Source organism: Excalfactoria chinensis, unplaced genomic scaffold (assembly GCF_039878825.1).
Source record: "Excalfactoria chinensis isolate bCotChi1 unplaced genomic scaffold, bCotChi1.hap2 Scaffold_68, whole genome shotgun sequence".
In the NCBI taxonomy this organism is placed as follows: domain Eukaryota; kingdom Metazoa; phylum Chordata; class Aves; order Galliformes; family Phasianidae; genus Excalfactoria; species Excalfactoria chinensis.
In genome coordinates, this window is record NW_027315710.1 from 287,847 (window position 1) to 308,119 (window position 20,273).

The 20,273-nt window shown below is 47.8% G+C and overlaps 2 protein-coding genes across 2 annotated transcripts; one reads left to right on the top strand and one right to left on the bottom strand.

Annotated features, from left to right (window-relative positions):
• The first annotated feature begins 6,761 nt into the window (after positions 1–6,761).
• LOC140265187 (olfactory receptor 14C36-like) lies at positions 6,762–7,727 on the top strand. Its single transcript, XM_072361072.1, has one exon. The coding sequence runs from the start codon at positions 6,762–6,764 to the stop codon at positions 7,725–7,727; it is 966 nt and encodes a 321-aa protein (XP_072217173.1).
• An 8,667-nt stretch (positions 7,728–16,394) lies between these two features.
• LOC140265185 (olfactory receptor 14J1-like) lies at positions 16,395–17,330 on the bottom strand. The gene has a single exon (XM_072361069.1). The coding sequence runs from the start codon at positions 17,328–17,330 to the stop codon at positions 16,395–16,397; it is 936 nt and encodes a 311-aa protein (XP_072217170.1).
• Between the last annotated feature and the right edge of the window lie 2,943 nt (positions 17,331–20,273).

Sequence of the window (20,273 nt, forward strand, 5' to 3'; positions counted from 1 at the left end):
AATAAAACTGAGACAAGGAATTGAAGACAAAGATAGAAATCAATGAAAATGTGTTAACCCTTCTCAACATGAGGAAATCTCCTGTGTCCTGTCCATTTTGAGTTGTAAATATGAGTCTTTGAAGGGATTTTGTTCTGTTTTTCTTTTCCTGTATTTACGATCTTTTCCAGAACCGTGTTTGCAGGACACAGATGCCTTCATGTTCAGGGACACAGACAGCGGTGCCAGTGCCAATGCCCTGTGACTAAAGCCCGGCGTCCGCCGCTGCTCTTCCCTGCTGCCTATTTGATGTCCCTCATCCTCCAGGTGTCTCCAGCTGTCCTAAATAAATGGCTGTGGTTAAGGCCACGTTTTCAGCAGGCCATCTGGACACACGCTCCTCCCACTGCCCTCCAGATTTCTCCATCCCTTGCATTTTGTTCAGTCAGATACCTCCCAATTATTATCTGTCTGATTTCTGACTTTCAGGGGGATTACTCAAATTTGCTCCATCGCTCCAAAGTCTGATGGACAGTGTTGTCAACTCCTTCACCGTGATCCTATCTATCCCTTCCTATATATTCCTTTTCTTTTTCTTCTTTTCCTTTTTCTCTTTCTTTTTAAAGCACAAAGTCTGAAAGATGTTCATTAATGTCAGTAAAGGTGAAGAAAAGAGTTGAAGATAGAAATCAATGAGAATATGTTAACCATTCTCAATGTGTGAAATACTCACAAGTCCTGTTCAGTTTTAAGTTGATACCTTCCAACTACCTGGCTGATCTATCCCAGGGAGATTACTAGAATTTGATCCATTCCTCAAAAGTCTGATGGATTCTGTTGTTAACTCCTTCACCGTGATTCTATCTCTAACATCCTATCTGTCTCTGACTTATTTCTTCTACAAATATTCCCTGTGAAAGAAAAAACTCAATAGAAGCAGCTTGGACATGGCATGGAGCTGATCACTGTGTTTTACTGTTCATTCATTTGCATCATCTTTCCTTCTGTTTTCTGGCCAAAAAGATGGAGAACTCTTTCTTTGCTCTTGTGCAGCTGGTTCTCTGTGGAAAACCAGTGGGAGTTGGTGCAAAGCAGGTTTAACAATGAGTGGTTGGCTGCAGAGGAAAGAGTGATGTAAGGAAAAGTGATGCAAGTCCCATGGGGCCAATGTGAGCAAAAGTGGGTTGAGAAGGACTTCTGTCCACACAGTAACAGAATAGAATGCATTGGGGACATCCTAGATTGCTACCAGTTGCACAGTGCTGCTTTAAAGACTTGCTTATACACAAGTATAAATAAATAGATAGTAAATGTCTGCTGGATCCTTCCTCTTCAAGATATGTCCAGGTACCCCTCCATTTTGCTGAACAACTTCTGAAAACCTGAAGAAGATGACAGGAAGGCACAAGGCACAGGAGGCTCTTCAGGTTATAATGGGCCCCAGGCGGCATTTGATGCTGAGTCCATCAACATGCAGTGCAGAGAGAAGACTGAACAACAAGAATAGTGCTCAACAAGACAAAGGCAGAAGTAACAGTGAAGTTTCCTGGAGTATTAATGGGCCCACTGAGAGGCACTAACAAGCCATCTTCCCAAGGGACTTGTTAGAGCAGATAATTGGAAGCCATGAGTACAGGCAGGCAAAGGCACTGGCATGGTGGCTCTGTTGGTGAGAAACCCCTCTTTTGCCATACAAAGCAAACAGGCCAAGCCCTGATTCCCAGACCCTTGGCAAGGGGATCCTGTCCCTCATGTTTGCTCAGGGCCCTTCCTGGGGCAGTGTGATGGAGGTCTGTATGATGCTAAATGAAAGACATGGGGACAGAAGATTCCAGGCTCTGCATGGGATGCAAGGATGATGTGGGGTTCATGTCTCATGTGTGCTCCGTCTCTCATCACAGGCTGTGGGATGTAAGAAAGGCCCAATCTGAACAAGCAGTCAATCCTAATGAAACTCTGAACTTCAGATCACTCAGTTCCAGTGTCCTCCTTTGTACACCCTCCCATAGATTGATGTCCTTTATGTTCTGCAGTGCCCAGGAGTGAACCCAGTGCTCCAGGTGAGGCTGTAGCAATGCAGAGCAGAGAGGGACAATCCTTTCTCTCACCCAGCTGGCAATAACTTGCTTGATGCACTTAAGGGAACAGTTGAGTTTCCCGGCTGTTTGGGCACACTGCTAATTCACGTTCAATATGATGCTTACCAGGACCCCCAGTCCTGTTCAGTCAGTCTGCTTTCCAGTGTCCCATATCCAGTCAGTGTGTATGTCCAGGGTTGCCCCTACCCAGGCTCACAATCAGGCACTTGTTCTTGTTATGGTTTATGCACTTGGTGCTTAGGACCAACTGGTACCCACTTCTCTGACTTGTCCGCATCTCTCTGCAAGTCCTGTCCCCCCTCAGTGGAGGCAACAGCATCTCCTCATCTGGTATCATCAGCAAACTTGCTCAGAACATCTTCTTGTCCTGCATGCAAAAACATGAAAGAGAAGTGGCCCTAAAATGGAGGCCTGGGAATCCCTGATAGTGACCATCTACCAGCCCAATGGAACCCATTGGCTATAATCCTTTGGGCATCAATTATTGGCCAAATGCTCATTGACCACATCCTGTTTCTGTCTAACCGTATGCTGGACATTCTGTCCAGGAGGGTGCTGTGAGAAACAGTATCAAAAGCTCTACTGAAATCCTCAAGGATAACATCAGCTGGCTTCCCTTGGTCAACTAAGTGGGTAACCTTGTCAGAAATGGACCATAATTAAACAGGACCTTCCACTCAGAAACTTGTGTTGGCTGTGACCAGTGACAGAATTGTCCTTCAGCTGTTTTTCAGTCACTCCCACCATCATTGTCTCCATAATTTTACCAGGCTCTGGAGTGAGACTGACAGGTCCGTAATTGCCTCTGTCACATTTCTTGTTCTTCCTTACAATGAGACAACATTTGCTAGTTTCCTGTCAACTGGCATCACCCTAGACTTTAGATGCAACTGAAATGAGAGCCCAGAACAAACTAAAGTGTCATCTGTGAAAGAACGTAGATGTGCCATAGCTTTGCAATGCCTTGAACTCCAGAGTATGCCACAGATGGAGCAGAGAGAAAGATCTGCCTCTTCTGTTGTGACCGCACCCATTTTCTAAGTAGAATAACACTACATGATACATGGGGACTGTGTCTCTGCCTTGCTCTGCTCACAGAGGAGCGGTGCAGGGGGTTGTTCTCATGTCTGTGCAGATAAACTCACTTCCTCTTTATCCCTTTTTCCTCTGTAAACTATTCCACTATTTGTATCCTCATTTTCACTTCCACATACCCTCTGGTACACTTCCATACGCCATCAACAATTACACTTTATTATACCGTCAAGACAGTTTGTCACACAATACTGTTTTTAAGATCCCATATACACCCTTACTACCATATATCTTTCCATTAACAGTCTGTATTGTCCAGTTATAAACACCTCAATGCAGAACCAGCCCTGATTGGCCCACCTCTCTCACACAGTTCCTTGCAAGCAGAACATAGTATTACATAAATTGGTTGACACCCATTAAATATATATATATATATATATATATATATATTAAGTATGTTATGAATAAAAAGAAGACTAGGGAGACTGTGGGTACCCTTCGAAGTGAGGGGGGTATTCTGGTGACGGGGGATGCTGAGACGCTGGAGATACTGAAGGCATTCTTTGCTTCTGTCTTCAGTGAAAAAGCTCTCCCTCAGGAATCCCAGAGCCTGGAGCTTAGTGAGAGGGTCTGAGGAATGAAGACTTGCCTTTAGTCAGGGAAGAGCTGGTCCATGAGCACCTGAACAGCACTAAGGTCCATAAATCCATGGGACCTGATGGGGTGCATCTGTATGTGCTGAGAGAGCAGGCAAAGGTGATTGCTGAACAGCTATCTGTAATCTTTGAGAGGTCTTGGAGAATGCGGGAGGTGCCTGAAGACTGGAGGACAGCCAGTGTCACTCCAGTCTTCAAAAATGGGCAAGAAGGAAGATCCAGGCAATTATAGGCCAGGCAGCTTCACCTCTGTCCCTTGAAATGTGGTGGAACAGCTTGTGCTAGATGCCATCTCCAGACAGCTGGATGAAAAGGAGGTTACCAGGAGTAGTCAGCATGTGTCCACCAAGGGGAGGTCATGCTCGACCAACCTGGTAGCCTTCTATGACATTTTCACTGGCTTTGTAAATGGGGCGAGAGCGGTGGATGTCATCTACCTTGATTTCAGCACGGCATTTGATACTGTTCCCCATGACATCCATAGAACAAAGCTGAGGAAGTGTGGGATAGATGAGTGGACAGTGAGGTGGGTTGAGAACTGTCTGACTGGCAGAGCACAGATTGTCGTCGCTGGCGGTGCAGTGTCTGGTCGGTGACCTGTAAGTAGAGGTGTTTCCCAGGGGTCAGGGCTGTGTCCAGTCTTGTCCAACATCTTTATCAGCAAACTTGACAAAGGAATAGTGGCCATACGCATCAAGTTTGCTGATGAAACAAAGTTGGGAGGATTGGCTGACATGCCTGTGGGCTGTTCTTCCATTTTGCGAGACCTTGACAGGCTGGAGAGCTCGGCAGTAAGAATCCAGATGGGGCTTAAAAAAAGCAGGTGTAGAGTCTTGCACATAGGGAGGAATAATTGCATGCACCAGGACAGGCTGGGGGATGAGCTTCTGGAGAGGAGCGCTGCAGAGAGGGACCTGGGTTTCCTGATGGATGACAGGTTGTCCATGAGCCAGCAGTGTGCCCTTGTGGCCAAAAAAAAACCATGGATCTCTTGGAAACACTGAAGTAAATGGCTACAAAGATTGCGAAGGTTCTGGATCATCTGTCATATGAATAAAAGCTAATTGAGCTGGGTCTGTTTAGCCTTGAAAAAGAAGACTGAGATGGGACCTGATCCAGGTCTATAAATACCTGAGGTGTGGGTGGCAAAGCGGTGAGACCAAACTCTTTTCAGCAGTGTGTGGAGACAGGACAAGGGGCAATGGCTGGAAACTGGAGCATAGGAAGTTCCACACGAATGTGTGCAAGAACTTCTTTAAGGTGAGGGTGACGGAGCACTGGAACAGGCTGCCCAAAGAGGGTTGTGGAGTCTCCAGCTTGTCTGGAGATATTCAAGACCTGCCCGGACGCCTACCTGTGCGCCTACTTGGTGTTCCCCAGAGGTCACAGCTGGGCCCTTTCCTCTTCAGTTTCTTTATTATTGACATGGAACAGGGCATTGAGTGAACCCTAAGTAAGTTTACAGATGACACCAAATTGGCTGGGAGTGTGGACATGCCTGGGGTTAGAAAGGCCCTACAGAGGGATCTGGACAGGCTGGAGAGCTGGGCTGAAGCCAATGGGATGAAGTTCACCAACACCAAAAACCGTGTCCTGCAATTTGGGACGTGGAATGGACTTCCCAGGGGTGTGGTGGATTCTCGGACCCTGGAGGTGTTCAAGGAATGAATGGATATTGTGTTGAAGGACATGGAATAGTGGGAGCTATTGGTGATAGGTGAAGAGCTGAACTGGATGATCTTGTAGGTCTTTGCCAACCTTGGTGATTCTATCATTCTATGCTATTGTGTCCTTGTCTGTGTGCCCTTTTATTTTCAGCAAACACTCTCTGGAAGGACTCACCACATGTCTGGAATTAGTCACTGACCACTAGAAATCTGGTGTTAAATTCAACAGATTTTAATGTACTGTCATGATGCTGTTGTCTTTCAGGAGCTGTTGACCATGAAAACCCGGGACATCTCAGGAGAGACGAGTGGGAAGGATAAAAATGATATCCTCTGCTACTGAGCTGGGCTGGACTCTTGAGACATAGGAAGCTCATAAAAGTGTGTGGTGCTGCAGAGACAGCTGTGCCCAGGAGCAGCTCTTGTGCACAGCACAGCCTGCAGGTGACAGGAGAGGAGAGAAACGGGAGAGAGGTTCCAGGATGCATGAGTTGTGAGCAGCCTTCTGAGCTCGCTGCAGGAACATTGCTGACAGACCATGACAAGGTAAGTCTCACTTCAGGCCATGCTATGGGACTTTGCTGCCTGCCAGGCTCAGCACTCAGCCTGCCCGGGGAGCTGCCCAGGGTGCTGCGGGGAGACGTGTGGGGGGAAGGAGCCCCCCGGCAGGGCTTGTGCTGCCACAGCTGCTGCCTGGGGCGGGGGATCACAGCTCCACTGCACAACTGAATGTTTCTGGGGGTACTTTCCAAGTGGACAGTCAAGGCAGGGATTTTTTTCTTTCCTGTACTGAGGGAAGGAAAAAAGGATTGGAGGCAAAAATCTAAAAGCGGATCTCACTCCTCTGAGAATTTTTCTTCCATACATTAGATGTTTTTCTATCCATCACACGTGATTTGCTTTCAGTCTCTCCTGTCTAGTAGGGTGGAACCAGTTGTAATTATTATCATACTCTGAAGACATCAATAATTCACATATCCTGCCAACAGGCAGCTTTTTCAAAGAGAGATTGAAGGTAACGGAGGCCGGGGTTGGGTGCTATAAGAGCATTTGGGGTAAAGACATCTGGCATGAAACATGAAAAAATCCAGGGAAATGCGAAAACATCAGAAAATCAAAGGAAGTTTGAAGCTTCACAGGCTTCTTCTTCTTAAATAAGGCTAAACTTCATAAAATGAAATGCAAGTACATGTGCTAAATGAACATTATAGTAAGAGAATCAACATATTTCATAGCACAGCAGAAGGAGTGTGTCTGAGAATGGTCTGGACTTGTCATTATCTTCTGCACTCTGAGCAGGACTCCAAGCCCAGGAACAGCAGATGCCCAACAGCAGCTCCATCAGCGAGTTCCTCCTGCTGCCGTTGGCAGACACGCGGCAGCTGCAGCTCTTGCACTTCTGGCTCTTGCTGGGCATCTACCTGGCTGCCCTCCTGGGCAACGGCCTCATCAGCACAGCCGTAGCCTGCGACCAGCGCCTGCACACCCCCATGTACTTCTTCCTGCTCAACCTGGCCCTCCTCGACCTGGGCTGCATCTCCACCACTCTCCCCAAAGCCCTGGCCAACGCCCTCTGGGACACCAGGGCCATCTCCTACGCAGGATGTGCTGCACAGCTCTTTTTCTTTTTCTTCTTCATCTCAGCAGAGTTTTCCCTTCTCACCATCATGTCCTATGACCGCTACGTTGCCATCTGCAAGCCCCTGCATTACGGGACCTTGATGGACAGCAGAGCTTGTGCCACCATGGCAGCAGCTGCCTGGGGCGCTGGGGTTCTCAATTCCCTGCTGCACACTGCCAGTACGTTTTCACTGCCTCTCTGCCAAGGCAATGTTGTCAACCAGTTTTTCTGTGAAATCCCCCAGATCCTCAAGCTCTCCTGCTCAGAATCAAATCTCAGGGAAGCTGTGTTTCTCATTTTAGGTGTCAGTTTAGCATTTGGGTGCTTTGTTTTCATAGTTGTGTCCTATGTACAGATCTTCATTGCTGTGCTGAGGATGCCCTCTGAGCAGGGAAGGCACAAAGCCTTCTCCACGTGCCTCCCTCACCTGGCCGTGGTCTCCCTTTTTATCATCACTGGCATGTCTGCCTACCTGAATCCCCACACTGTCTCCTCTCCATCCATGGACCTGACAATCGCAGTTCTGTACTCAGTGGTGCCTCCTACAGTGAACCCCCTCATCTATAGCATGAAGAACAGGGAAGTCAAGGATGCAGTGAGGAAAGTAATGACCAGATGTGTTTCAAAAGCGGTGAAGTGCCCATCTCTTGGAATTCATGACATGTAATACAGTTTTTTACTAAATCATGCTCTCTTTTCTTGTTTTGCTTTGTTGTTTTTTTGTTTGTTTGTTTTTCTGTCCCATTTTTTATGTGTTACTTATTCTTACTCATTTTTTAAAATACTGTAATGTTTTTCACCAAAACATCATTACTCAAGTCAATTCCTATTCAGCTTGTTCCTTTGAAGATTAGCCCAGACATACTCCATACAACGAACCAGGCTCTCTGTGATCCTTAACAGAACAAAGAACATGCAGTGACTCTGTCTCTCCTCCTTCTGGAGCTTTTGGGGTTGGATGTGCTCAGAAACCCACAATCCAGCAGGAAGCACACAGCTGTACATCAAACTCTGCAGTGCCTTCAGCCTGCAACAGCTTATGGGCCATCCCTGGGCTCCTGGATGGGGTCTGTGCTTTCAGGCTCACATCTGCCAGTGCCTCTGAGAGGCCAGAAGCAGCAGCTGGTTTGCACATTGGTTGTCAGGTCCCCTCTTGCTCATTCCTTGTGAGACCCTGCACAGAACAAGTTCTTGGATATGGGTTATCAGGTCAGAAGCTGCCAAGCTTCATAGAATCATAGAATCACAAAATTACCCAGGTTGGAAAAGATTTTGAGGATCATCAAGTCCAACCACAGTCTAACCATAGTACCCTAACTCTAACAACCCTCTGCTAAATCTTATCCCTGAGCACCACATCCAAACAGCTCTTAAACACATCCAGTGACGGTGACTCAACCACCTCCCTGGGAGTCCATTCCTGTGTTTAACTGCCCATTCTGTAAAGAAGTGTTTCCTAAAGTCCAACCTGAACTTACTCTGGCGCAACTTGAGGCCATTTCCCCTCGTCCTGTCACTTGTCACTTGTGAGAAGAGACCTGCCCCACTCTCACTGTAAGAACCTTTCAGGTACTGGCAGACGGCAATAAGGTCTCCCCTCAGCCTCCTCTTCCTCAGACTAAACAGCCCCAGCTTCCTTAGTCTCTCCTCATAAGGCTGATTCTCCAAGCCCTTCACGAGCCTCGTTGCCCTTCTCTGGACCTGCTCCAGTACCTCCATGTCTTTCTTGTGCTGAGGTGCCCAAAACTGGACACAGTACTCGAGGTGAGGCCTCACCAATGCCGAGTACAGGGGCAGGATGACTTCCTTAGTCCTGCTCACCACACCATTCTTAATACAAGCCAGGATGCCGTTGGCCTTCTTGGCCACCCGGGCACACTGTCGGCTCATGTTCAGCCGTGCATCAATCAGTACCCCCAGCTCCATTTCCTCCACATAGTCCTCCAGCCACTTCGCCCCAAGCCTATAGCGCTGCCTGGGCTTGTTGTGGCCAAAGTGCAGGACCCGGCATTTGGTCTTGTTGAACCTCATCCCATTGGCTTCAGCCCAGCTCTCCAGCCTGTCCAGATCTCTCTGTAGGGCCTCGCTACCCCCAGGCTGATCCACACTCCCAGCCAATTTAGTGTCATCTGCGAACTTACTGAGGGTGCACTCAATGCCCTCATCAAGGTCATCAATAAAGATATTGAAGAGGACAGGCCCCAGCACCAACCCCTGGGGAACACCACTCGTGACCGGTCACCAGCTGGATTTAACTCCATTCACCACCACTCTCTGGGCCCGGCCCTTCAGCCAGCTCCTTACCCAGCCAAGAGTGTACCCATCCAAACCACGGGCTGCCAGCTTCTGCAGGGGGATAATGTGGGAGACAGTGTCAAAGGCTTTGCTGAAGTCTAGGTAGGCCACATCAATAGGCTTTCCCTCATCCATCAGATGGGTCACTAGATCATAGAAGCAGATCAGGTTGGTCCAACAGGACCTGCCCTTCAGGAACCCATGCTGGCTAGGCCTGATCCCCCAGTTGTCCCGCACATGCCACATGAAGTTCCTCAAGACAATCTGCTCCATAACCTTTCCTGGAACCGAGGTCAGGTTAACAGTTCCCCGGATCCTCCTTACGTTTCTTGTAAATGGGAATCACAGCGACAAGCCTCCAGTCTTCTAGGACCTCACCAGTCAACAAAGAGCACTGATAGATGATGGAAAGTAGCTTGGCTATCACCTCTGCCAGTTCCCTCAGCACTCTTGGGTGAATCTCATCTGGACAGTTGTGACAGTCCAGTTGGACTAGTAAGTCTCTGACTATTTCTTCCAGAATCATGGGTGTTTATTCTGCTCCCCTGGTTGGTCTTCCCCTATGTCGGGCAGTGATCCAGCTGAGGCAGTGCAGGCGTCTCATCCGTAGAGGGAAACCCTGGGGCTGAAATGGGATTCAGCTCCCTACAGACCCTCAGGAGCTGGGATCCCTCTACTTCAGTTCAGATGTGCACAAGGTGTTGCCTGCATGTGAGCTCCTGCTCTGAGTCCTTCAGCAGGAAGTCAGTTGCTCACACACAGCAGAGCTGCTGCCCGGAAGGACCACATCCATACAACATGGCAGGCTTTGGCTGGTTAGTGTGCAAAGCCGGGAAAACTCGCAGGCTGCGGCCCCAAGGCAGGCAAAGAAAGTCCCAGTGTAAGTGACATCACCAGGGCTGCTGGAACCTGTGTGTTGTCACGCTGCTTTTCCATGACAAAGGCAGGTCCGACCGAAGGGGAGCATTGCTGTCATGTTAGGTACTGGATAGAGCATGTTGCAGAGGGGCAGTCTTGCCAAAGAGGCCTGTGGTACACCACCATGGACAGCACAAGTCTTTTTGTGCCTCCTTGAACCCTGGCCAGGCTTTGTGGAGAAAGCCAAGAGGAGAAGGTGGGCACCAGGTATTTCCCCACACTGCTACCTAGATTGGTTTATTCAGTGGTATAAAGGCTGGACCTGCTTACAGTGGCTGTGGATGCCTCATCCGTGGGATGGATGTATTGCTGTACAAGTTCTCCATGGCTGGGAGAGGTTCTCCATATCGTCATTGCAAATGGAGCTCCCCAGTGACTGTGGATCTGAGTGATGGGAAAGTGTTGGGTCAGCTGGTGATGTATCTTAATCGCTGAGCTCACGTAGCAATGATTAGGCCCACTGCCTCACTTACTTCCTTTACTGCTTTTGACTACAGACACTGCTTTATTTTTTGTATGATATTGTAATGGGCAGTAAAAGAAGCCTATCCCTTACGTTGGTGTCTGTGTCCTTCCTGTTGACCCCCTGGATTGACACAGCAGTATTAGCATGTGATGGGCACATAACTTGGACATCAGGACAAAATGACTTGTAAGGCCAGCATCAAGAGCGTATCCTTTGGAGAGAGACTGAGAGACTTTGGCTTGTTGAGCCTGGAGAACAGAAGGCTCTGGGGAAACCATGTGGCTGCCTTTCAGTAGACAGGGCCTCAAAGGTCACCTATTTCCAACGCCCTGCTGCGGCCAACAGTGAGGTCAGGCTCTAGGTCAGGTTGCCCAGGGTGCCACCCAGCCTGAACTTGAACACTGGTAAGGACAGGGTATGCACAGTGTTTCTGGGCAGCCTGTGCCAGCACCTCACCAACGTCTAAGTGAAAAACTTCGTAGCACTGCTTTTGCAGTCTCTGGCTTACAGAAATCCTTTTTAATTTTCTTCCCTACTAACTAACTTTTAACCATCATTAAAATCTTATGGTTATGCATGCATGTAATCGGGTTATCTAGATTTACCCGTGATAGAGGCTGCTGCCCCTAGAAGGTGGGAAATGAACAAAAACAATGGCAGCAATCTGAGGAAAGAACTTATTTTACTAAATACGAATAATATTGGAATACAAGGTGACACAATATGATACAATATAACTACAACTACTATATCAAACAAGGCAGAGAAAAGAAAGAGAGAAAAAGAGTCCCCGAGAACCGGGGGCCTACTGCGATCTCTAGGCGACAGGCTGGAACGTTGCTGATAGAGCGAGACGGCAGGGATGGAGCGCTCCAAAGAGATAGACAGAGAGAAAAGAAGGACATTCCAGCCTGGGAGTGAGATTATATATGTGTCCTCCTCCTGGTGATTCGTCTCTGGCCGCGTCGTCCCCTGGGATATGTAGTTCTCCAAGAGCTGAGTACTCGGGATGCTGCCATTCCACAGATCTGGAGCATGAACCTTCCACACTTCCACATACCCTCTGTTACACTTCCTCATACCACCAAAACAGTTTACCACTATTTGTACCCTCAGTTAATGATTCATACTGCACATGATGTCATGATGTAGAATATTGTCAGCACAAAACCATGACATTTCACCCCTTATTCTACATTATTACATCATGGTTACACAGATACATGGAATTACTGACTGCACTCCCCCAGCATCAATTTGCCCTGTGGTACACACTGAACATCCCCATCCTTCTGCATCACCCACCAGGTGCACCCAGGTCCCTGGGCAAAAACAGTTCCACGGACAGTTTTGCCATTTCCAGAGGCTGGAAGGACCCAAACGGCTTTTCCCAACATGCTCTTCACATGCACAACAGGGACTTTATCTCCTTCTATAGTGTGTAGGGGACTAGATCGGCTAGGACCATCGCGATTGACAGATCCTCTAGTATTGACCAACCAAGTGGCTTCTGCCAGGTGCTTCTCCCAGTGCTTAAATGTTCCACCACCCATTGCTTTCAACATCGTTTTTAATAACCCATTATATCGTTCAATTTTACCAGAGGCTGGTGCATGGTAGGGAATATGATAAATCCATTCAATGCCGTGCTCTTTGGCCCAAGTATTTATAAGTGAATTTTTGAAATGTGTCCCATTATCAGATTCAATTCGTTCTGGGGTACCATGCCGCCACAGGACTTGTTTCTCAAGACCCAATATGGTGTTTCGAGCGGTGGCATGGGGTACTGGATATGTTTCAAGCCACCCAGTGGTTGCCTCTACCATAGTAAGCACATAGCATTTACCACTGCGAGATCGTGGCAAGGTGATATAATCAACCTGCCATGCCTCCCCATATTTATACTTGTGCCATCGCCCTTCCTCCCAGAGAGGTTTCATCCTCTTGGCTTGTTTAATTATAGCACATGTTTCACAATCATGAATAATTTGCGCAATAGTGTCCATAGTTAAGTCCACCCCTCGGTCTCTGGCCCACTTATATGTTGCATCTCTTCCTTGATGGCCCGAGGTCTCATGGGCCCATCGAGCTAGAAATAGTTGGCCCTTATTCTGCCAGTCCAAGTCAATTTGAGCCACCTCAATTCTGGCAGCTTGATCTACTTGGTGGTTATTTTGTTGTTCCTCTGTTGCTCGACTCTTGGGCACGTGGGCATCTACATGACGCACCTTTAGGGCCATATTCTTTGTTCGGGCAGCGATGTCCTTCCATAGTTCAGCGGCCCAAACAGGTTTACCCTTCCGCTGCCAGTTCTTCTGTTCCCACTGCTGTAACCACCCCCATAAGGCATTGGCCACCATCCATGAGTCAGTATAGAGGAAAAGCACTGGCCATCTCTCCCGCTCAGCAATGTCTAGGGCCAGCTGGACAGCTTTTACCTCTGCAAATTGGCTCGATTCTCCTCTTCCTTCCGTGGCCTCTGCAACTTGTCGTGTGGGGCTCCACACAGCAGCCTTCCATCTGCGATGTTTCCCAACAAGGCGGCACGATCCATCAGTGAACAGGGCAAAATTCTTTTCGTTTTCTGGTAGTTCATTGTATGGTGGGGCCTCTTTGGCGCGTGTCACCTCTTCTGCTGGTGATGTTCCAAACCTTTTACCTTCAGGCCAGTCCATGATTACCTCTAAAATCCCTGGACGATGGAGGTTCCCCATTCTTGCTCGATGTGTAATCAAGGTAATCCACTTGCTCCAGGTGACATCGGTAGCATGATGGGTGGAGGGAACCTCCCCTTTGAACATCCAGTTCAGCACTGGCAGTCGAGGTGCCAGGAGGAGTTGTGTTTCAGTTCCAACTACTTCGGAAGCAGCCCGAACCCCCTCATATGCGGCTAAGATCTCCTTCTCAGTTGGAGTGTAGCACTCTTCAGACCCCTTATACGCTCGACTTCAAAATCCCAGGGGTCGGCCTCGGGTCTCTCCTGAGGCCCTTTGCCACAAACTCCAAGTGGGACCTTTCTCTCCAGCAGCAGTGTAGAGGATGTTCTTTACATCCTGTCCCATCCGTACTGGCCCCAAGGCCACGGCACGGGCTATCTCTTGTTTTATCTGCTCAAAAGCCTGCTGCTGTTCAGGGCCCCATGTGAAATTGTTCTTTTTCCACGTTACGTGATAAAGGAGGCTTACAATGAGGCTGGTGTAGACCCAGAAAAGACTGTGTCTCTTTCTTGTTAGTTGGTGGAGACATGGCAGTGATTTTGTCGATCACATCTGCTGGGATGTGACGACGTCCATCCTGCCACTTGATACCTAGGAACTGAATTTCCTGGGCAGGCCCTTTTACTTTGCTTCGCTTAATATCAAAACCGGCTTGTAGAAGAATGTGGATTATCTGCTTTCCTTTTGTGAAAACTTCCTCTGCTGTATCGCCCCACACAGCGATGTCATCAATGTACTGCAGGTGCTCAGGAGCACCACCCTGTTCCAATACAGTTTGGACCAACCCATGGCAAATGGTTGGGCTGTGTTTCCACCCCTGGGGCAAACGGTGCCAAGTATACTGAATACCTCCCCAGGTGGAGGCAAACTGTGGCCTACATTCTGCGGCCAAAGGAATGGAGAAGAAGGCATTAGCAATGTCAATGGTGGCATACCATTTGGCTGCTTTTGACTCCAGCTCGAATTGGAGTTCCAACATGTCCGGCACAGAAGCACTCAGTGGGGGTGTTACCTCATTCAGGCCACGGTAGTCTACTGTTAGCCTCCATTCTCCACTGGCTTTACGCAATGGCCATATGGGGCTATTAAAAGGTGAGTGAGTTTTACTGATCACTCCCTGATTCTCCAGATGGCGAATTGTAATCGGGTTATCTAGATTTACCTGTGATAGAGGCTGCTGGCCCTGGAAGGAGGGGACTGGACAAAAACAGTGGCAGCAATCTAAGGAGAAAACTTATTTTACTAAATATGATATTGGAATACAAGATAACACAGTATGATACAATATAATTGTGACTACTAAATCAAACAAGGCAGCGATAAAATTGGCAGCTGACAAAATGAGGTTTTGTGCACATTTATCTCTGAGGTCATATTTGAGTTATGGAAGCAACATTGTTGATAAGATTAGTAATTACAGTCTTTACTTTTGACTCCTCCAGGAGTCTGGCTACGGAGGAGAGAAGGGAGGACACCTTCCAGTAGTCCCTCAGACTCACTCTCACTTCATTTTGTCCTGGAGATCGAGAGCTAGTTCCAATAGCTCCTGAGGATGTTGACTATCCGTGGGATGCTCACACCAGCACCCTCCCATTGCTATGTGTCATTAATGTGTTCCAGGTTATGTTTGAGATTAAACAATTATTCAAGAATATCACTGAGAGATCTGACCCAAGGTGAGAAGGCTCTGCATGGCAGGGGATGTGGGACGGTCTGGGGAGCTCCCTGAAGCAGTGGGTACCCCCAGGACTTTGCAACTTCATCTCCGTGCAGGATCCTGAGAAACTGGTAGAATACTGGGGGCCAAGTTACTGTTCCATGTATTGTGATAAGAAACTGAAACAACTGCCTCCCACGGGAGGTGCGCTGTGCCAGGAAGTACAGCCCTGTGGTCTCTCCAACCTCCCCAATGAGCCCAGTGGCTGCTCCAACTTAGTCAGAGGTCCTGTGGTCATTCCAGCTCTGACAATGAGTTCTGAAGTTGTCCCAGTCCCTGCAACAGCCCAACAGTAGCTGCAGATTCTACTGTGAACCCTGTGGCTGTTAAAACCCCTGCAAAAGGTTCTGGAATTTCAAAAAGATATTCATATGAATTAGTATCTATGCATATATTTTTGCAACTGCATATGTTATATATATGTGAAAATATACTGTATGTAAGCATGCGTTTATATATATAGATACAGATATAAGTCATAATCAAACTGCTTTCCTTTTTGTCTATCTTAGTAAATAGATTTAACCCAACAAATTTGAAACCACAGCACTGCCCTGAGTCCCATACACATCTCCTTGGGACTCTTGAATCTGACCCTTTCACTCAGTGAATAGCACCAGAAGATCTCGAGGACTTCTCAGGCAGTAGCTCCTGAGGTACATTCCTTACACCATCTTTGGAAGAGGCCTCCAGTTCTCTGTTCCTGCTCTGAAGGGGCCCTCTTGTTACAGCAGTGCCAGCAAGGAGACCAGCTCTGACACAGCCGTTCATATTGCTGGCTACTGACTCAGTCCCGGAGTGCTGCTGTAGAGGCAACAGGACTGTTGTGAGACACACAAGACCTTCAGGCCTGCACAAATGAGAGGACCTATTAAGAGCACTGTGGCAGTGTAAATAGAGTAGGAGTGAAAAGAGCACGTTGTGCTGCTGTCAGTGACTGTACCTCCCCCCAGAACCGGAAAAGGTAGGAAGAGAGAAAAGATAAGGAAAAGTCTAATTTGAAAGCTTTTTAGGAATCATTTAACCTATTCAAAGAATCTGGTTCGATGTTTACATGAGCTCTTGGAGTGAGAAAATGGAAAGTAGGTAGGAAGGAAGTAGCTACAAAACTTGCAACAATTTTATTGCAGATTGTCGGATAACAATTACACAGTCAAACAATCAAAGATGCATAAAACATAAAGAAACATCACTGTGAATTATTTGAGGAAGATGTGTGCTTTATTGATGCTGGAATAGTGCATACTGCAACACCTTGCTGAGAGCATGCTTGATCTTCCTGTTCCTCATGCTGTAGATAATAGGGTTCAGTGCTGGAGGCACCACGGAGTACAGAACTGCTACCGTCAGGTCCATGGATGGGGAGGAAATAGAGGGAGGCTTCAGGTAGGCAAAAAAGGCAGTGATGAGAAAGAGGGAGACCACGGCCAGGTGAGGGAGGCACGTGGAGAAGGCTTTGTGCCGTCCCTGCTCTGAGGGCATCCTCAGCACAGCAAGGAAGATCTGCACATAGGACACAACCATGAAAACAAAGCACCCAAAGCCTAAACTGTTAGTAAAAATAATAAACACAACTTCCCTGAGGTAGGAGCCTGAGCAGGAGAGCTTGAGGATCTGGGGGATTTCACAGAAAAACTGGTTGACAACATTGCCTTGGCAGAGAGGCAGTGAAAACGTACTGGCAGTGTGCAGCAGGGAACAAAGAACCCCACTGCCCCAGGCAGCTGCTGCCATGGTGGCACAAGCTCTGCTGTCCATCAGGGTCCCGTAGTGCAGGGGCTTGCAGATGGCAACGTAGCGGTCATAGGACATGATGGTGAGAAGGGAATACTCTGCTGACATGAAGAAGAGAAAGAAAAAGAGCTGTGCAGCACATCCTGCGTAGGAGATGGCCCTGGTGTCCCAGAGGGCGTTGGCCATGGCTTTGGGGAGAGTGGTGGAGATGCAGCCCAGGTCGAGGAGGGCCAGGTTGAGCAGGAAGAAGTACATGGGGGTGTGCAGGCGGCGGTCGCAGGCTACGGCTGTGCTGATGAGGCCGTTGCCCAGGAGGGCAGCCAGGTAGATGCCCAGCAAGAGCCAGAAGTGCAGGAGCTGCAGCTGCCGCGTGTCTGCCAACGGCAGCAGGAGGAACTCGCTGATGGAGCTGCTGTTGGGCATCTGCTGTTCTTGAAGTCCTGCTCAGAGTGCAGAAGATAATGACAAGTTCAGACCATTTTCAAAGACATTCCTTCTGCTGTACTGTGAAATGTTTTCATTCTCCTATGTCAGTGTTTATTTAGCACCACAACTTGAATTTAATTTCATTAAGTTCAACATTCATTAAGCAGAAGAGGCATATGGAGCTTTAACCTTCCTCTCATCTTCTAATCTTATCTCATCTCCGTGGATTTTTTCATCTGTTTTTTGTCTCATATCTTTACCCACACTGCTCGTAAAGTCCTCAGTCCCAACCTTGCGCCCTTCACTTTCTGTTCAGGAAACCTGCATATTTGCAATATAAGTGCATGATTTTTGTCAACAGAAAATGATATTTTCAACTAATTTCCCCCTTGAAAAGGTTCCTCTCCTTAAAAGGAGAGGCGGAAAACACATCACGTGTGACAGTTCACAAAACAAGCAATTGACTGAGAAGAATTTGGGAGTCTCAGCACTGTGTTTATATTTGACAGCCCCTTTTATATTTCTGCTTCCAATCCTTTCCCCTTCCTTAAAAAAAAAAAAAAAAAAAAAAAAAAAAAAAAAAAAAAAAAAAAAAAAAAAACAGAAAATTCCTACCTTGGCTCTCCTCTTGAAAGGCAGCTCCCCAGATATGTTGAGTGCAGATCCTGACAAGTGGCAGAGTCCCATAACCGGCACACGGCCCCTGGGGCACAGCAGGGACCCTGCTCTGCACAACAGCCCTGGGCACCCGCCTGCAGCCCCATATGCACAGCCTGCAGCCGTGCTGGGGCACGCAGCACTCAGGGCTGTGCTCTGATGCTGCAGCACAGAAGCCCTCAGCTGGAGCAGAAGGCTTTTTCCACTTTAAAGAAACATGCAGTGCCTGCAGCCAGATCTGTGATGGGATGTCCCAGATTTGGTGATCCCTCCAGGAAAAGCAGCTGCATTGCCTTCTGAGAGACACTTACCATGTTGCAATCCCTTGCAGTGAGCTCACATCAGGCTCACACTGTACACACTCTGTAAGCTCTGTCTCCCTTCTCTTCTGTCCTCATGTCAACTGCAAATCAAGCCCCAGCCCTGGTGTGCTGTGCACAAGAGCTGCTCCTGGGCACAGCTGTCTATCTACAACATTACCCACTTTTATGAGCTCCCTGTGTCCCAGGAGCCCAGCCCAGCTCAGTAACAGAGGATATCATTTTTATCCTTCCCACTTGTCTCCCCTGAGATGTCCCTGGGTCCTCATGGCAAACAGCTCCTGAAAGACAACAGCATCATGACAGTACATTCAAATCTGTTGAATTTAACACCAGATTTCTAGCGGTCAGTGACTAATTCCAGACATGTGGTGAGTCCTCCCAGAGAGTGCTTGCTGAAACTAAAAGGGCACAGAGACAAGGACACAGTAGCATAGAATCATAGAATCACCAGGGTTGGCAAAGACCTACAAGATCATCCAGTCCAGCTGTTCACCTATCACCAATAGCTCCCATTATTCCATGTCCTTCAACACAATATCCATTCACTCCTTGAACACCTCCAGGGTCGGAGCAGAGCAGAGACACAGTCCCCATGTATCATGTAGTGCTATTCTGCTTACCAAATGGATGAGCTCGCAACGGAAGAGGCAGATCTTCCTCTCTGCTCCATCTGTGGCATACTCTGGAGTTCACAGCATTGCAAAGCAATGGCACATCAATGTTCTTGCAATGATGACACTTTAGTATGCTCTGGGCTCTTATTTCAATTGCATCTAAAGAAGTCTAGGGTCATGCCAGTTGACAGGTAGCTGGAAAATGTTGTCTCATTGTAAGGAAGAAAGAGAAAGATAATATGGGCAATTATGAACCTGTCAGTCTCACTCCAGTGCCTGGTAAAACTATGGAGACAATGATGGTGGGAGTTATGGAAAAACAGCTGAAGGAAATTCTGCCATTGATCACAGCCAAGACAAGTTCCCGAGGGGACGGTCCTGTTTAAATTCAGGTCACTTATGACACAGTTATCCATTTAGCTGACCAAGGGAAGCCAGTTGATGTTATCCTTGATGATTTCAGTAGAGCTTCTGATACTGTTTCTTACAGCACTCTTCTGAGCAGAATGTCCTGCATACGGCTAGAGAGAAACAGAACATGGTGGGTGATAAGTTGCCCATTAGGTCAGGCCCAAAGGATTATAGTCAATAGTTTTCATCAGGCTGGTAGATGGTCACTGTAATGGCTCCCTAGGGCTGCATTTTAGATCCACTTTACTATCATGTTTTTGTGGATGACTTGCATGCAGGACTTGAAGATGTTTTGAGCAAGCTTGCTGATGAGACCAGATGAGGAGGTGCTGTTGCATCCACTGAGGGTGAAGAGGGCTTGCAGAGAGATGTGGACAAACATAGAAGTGGGTACCAGTTGGTACTAAGCACCAAGTGCATAAAGTATAACAAGTGCCTGATTGTGCACCTGTATAGGGGCAACCCTGGACATATACACTGACTGGATAAGGAACAACGGAGGGCATTCTGACTGAAAAGGATTGGGCGTCCTGCTCAGCATCAAATTGAATTTGAGTATGCAATGTGCCCAGGAAGCCAGGAAGGCCAACAGTCCTCTGGAGTGCATCACGTAAGGTATTGCCAGCTGGGTGAGGGAAAGGATCATCCCTCTCTGCTCTGCATTGCTACACCTGGAGCACTGGGTGCTCTTCTGAGCACCACATAATATAAAGAACATCAAACAATGGGAGGGTGTGCAAAAGAGGGCACTGGAACGGAGAGATCTGAAGTTCAGTGTTTCATTGGGATTGACTACATGATCAGATTGGGCCTTTCTTACATCCCACATCCTGCGATGAGACACAGGGCACACATGGGACATGAACCCCACAGTGTCCTTGCACCCCATGCAGAACCTGGGATCATCAGTCCTCTTGTCTTTTATTTGACATCAT

Bases quoted from the DNA above. Each gene is read 5' to 3' on its own strand.
- LOC140265187 (XM_072361072.1), top strand. From the start codon at position 6,762: ATGCCCAACAGCAGCTCCATCAGCGAGTTCCTCCTGCTGCCGTTGGCA.
- LOC140265185 (XM_072361069.1), bottom strand. From the start codon at position 17,330: ATGCCCAACAGCAGCTCCATCAGCGAGTTCCTCCTGCTGCCGTTGGCA.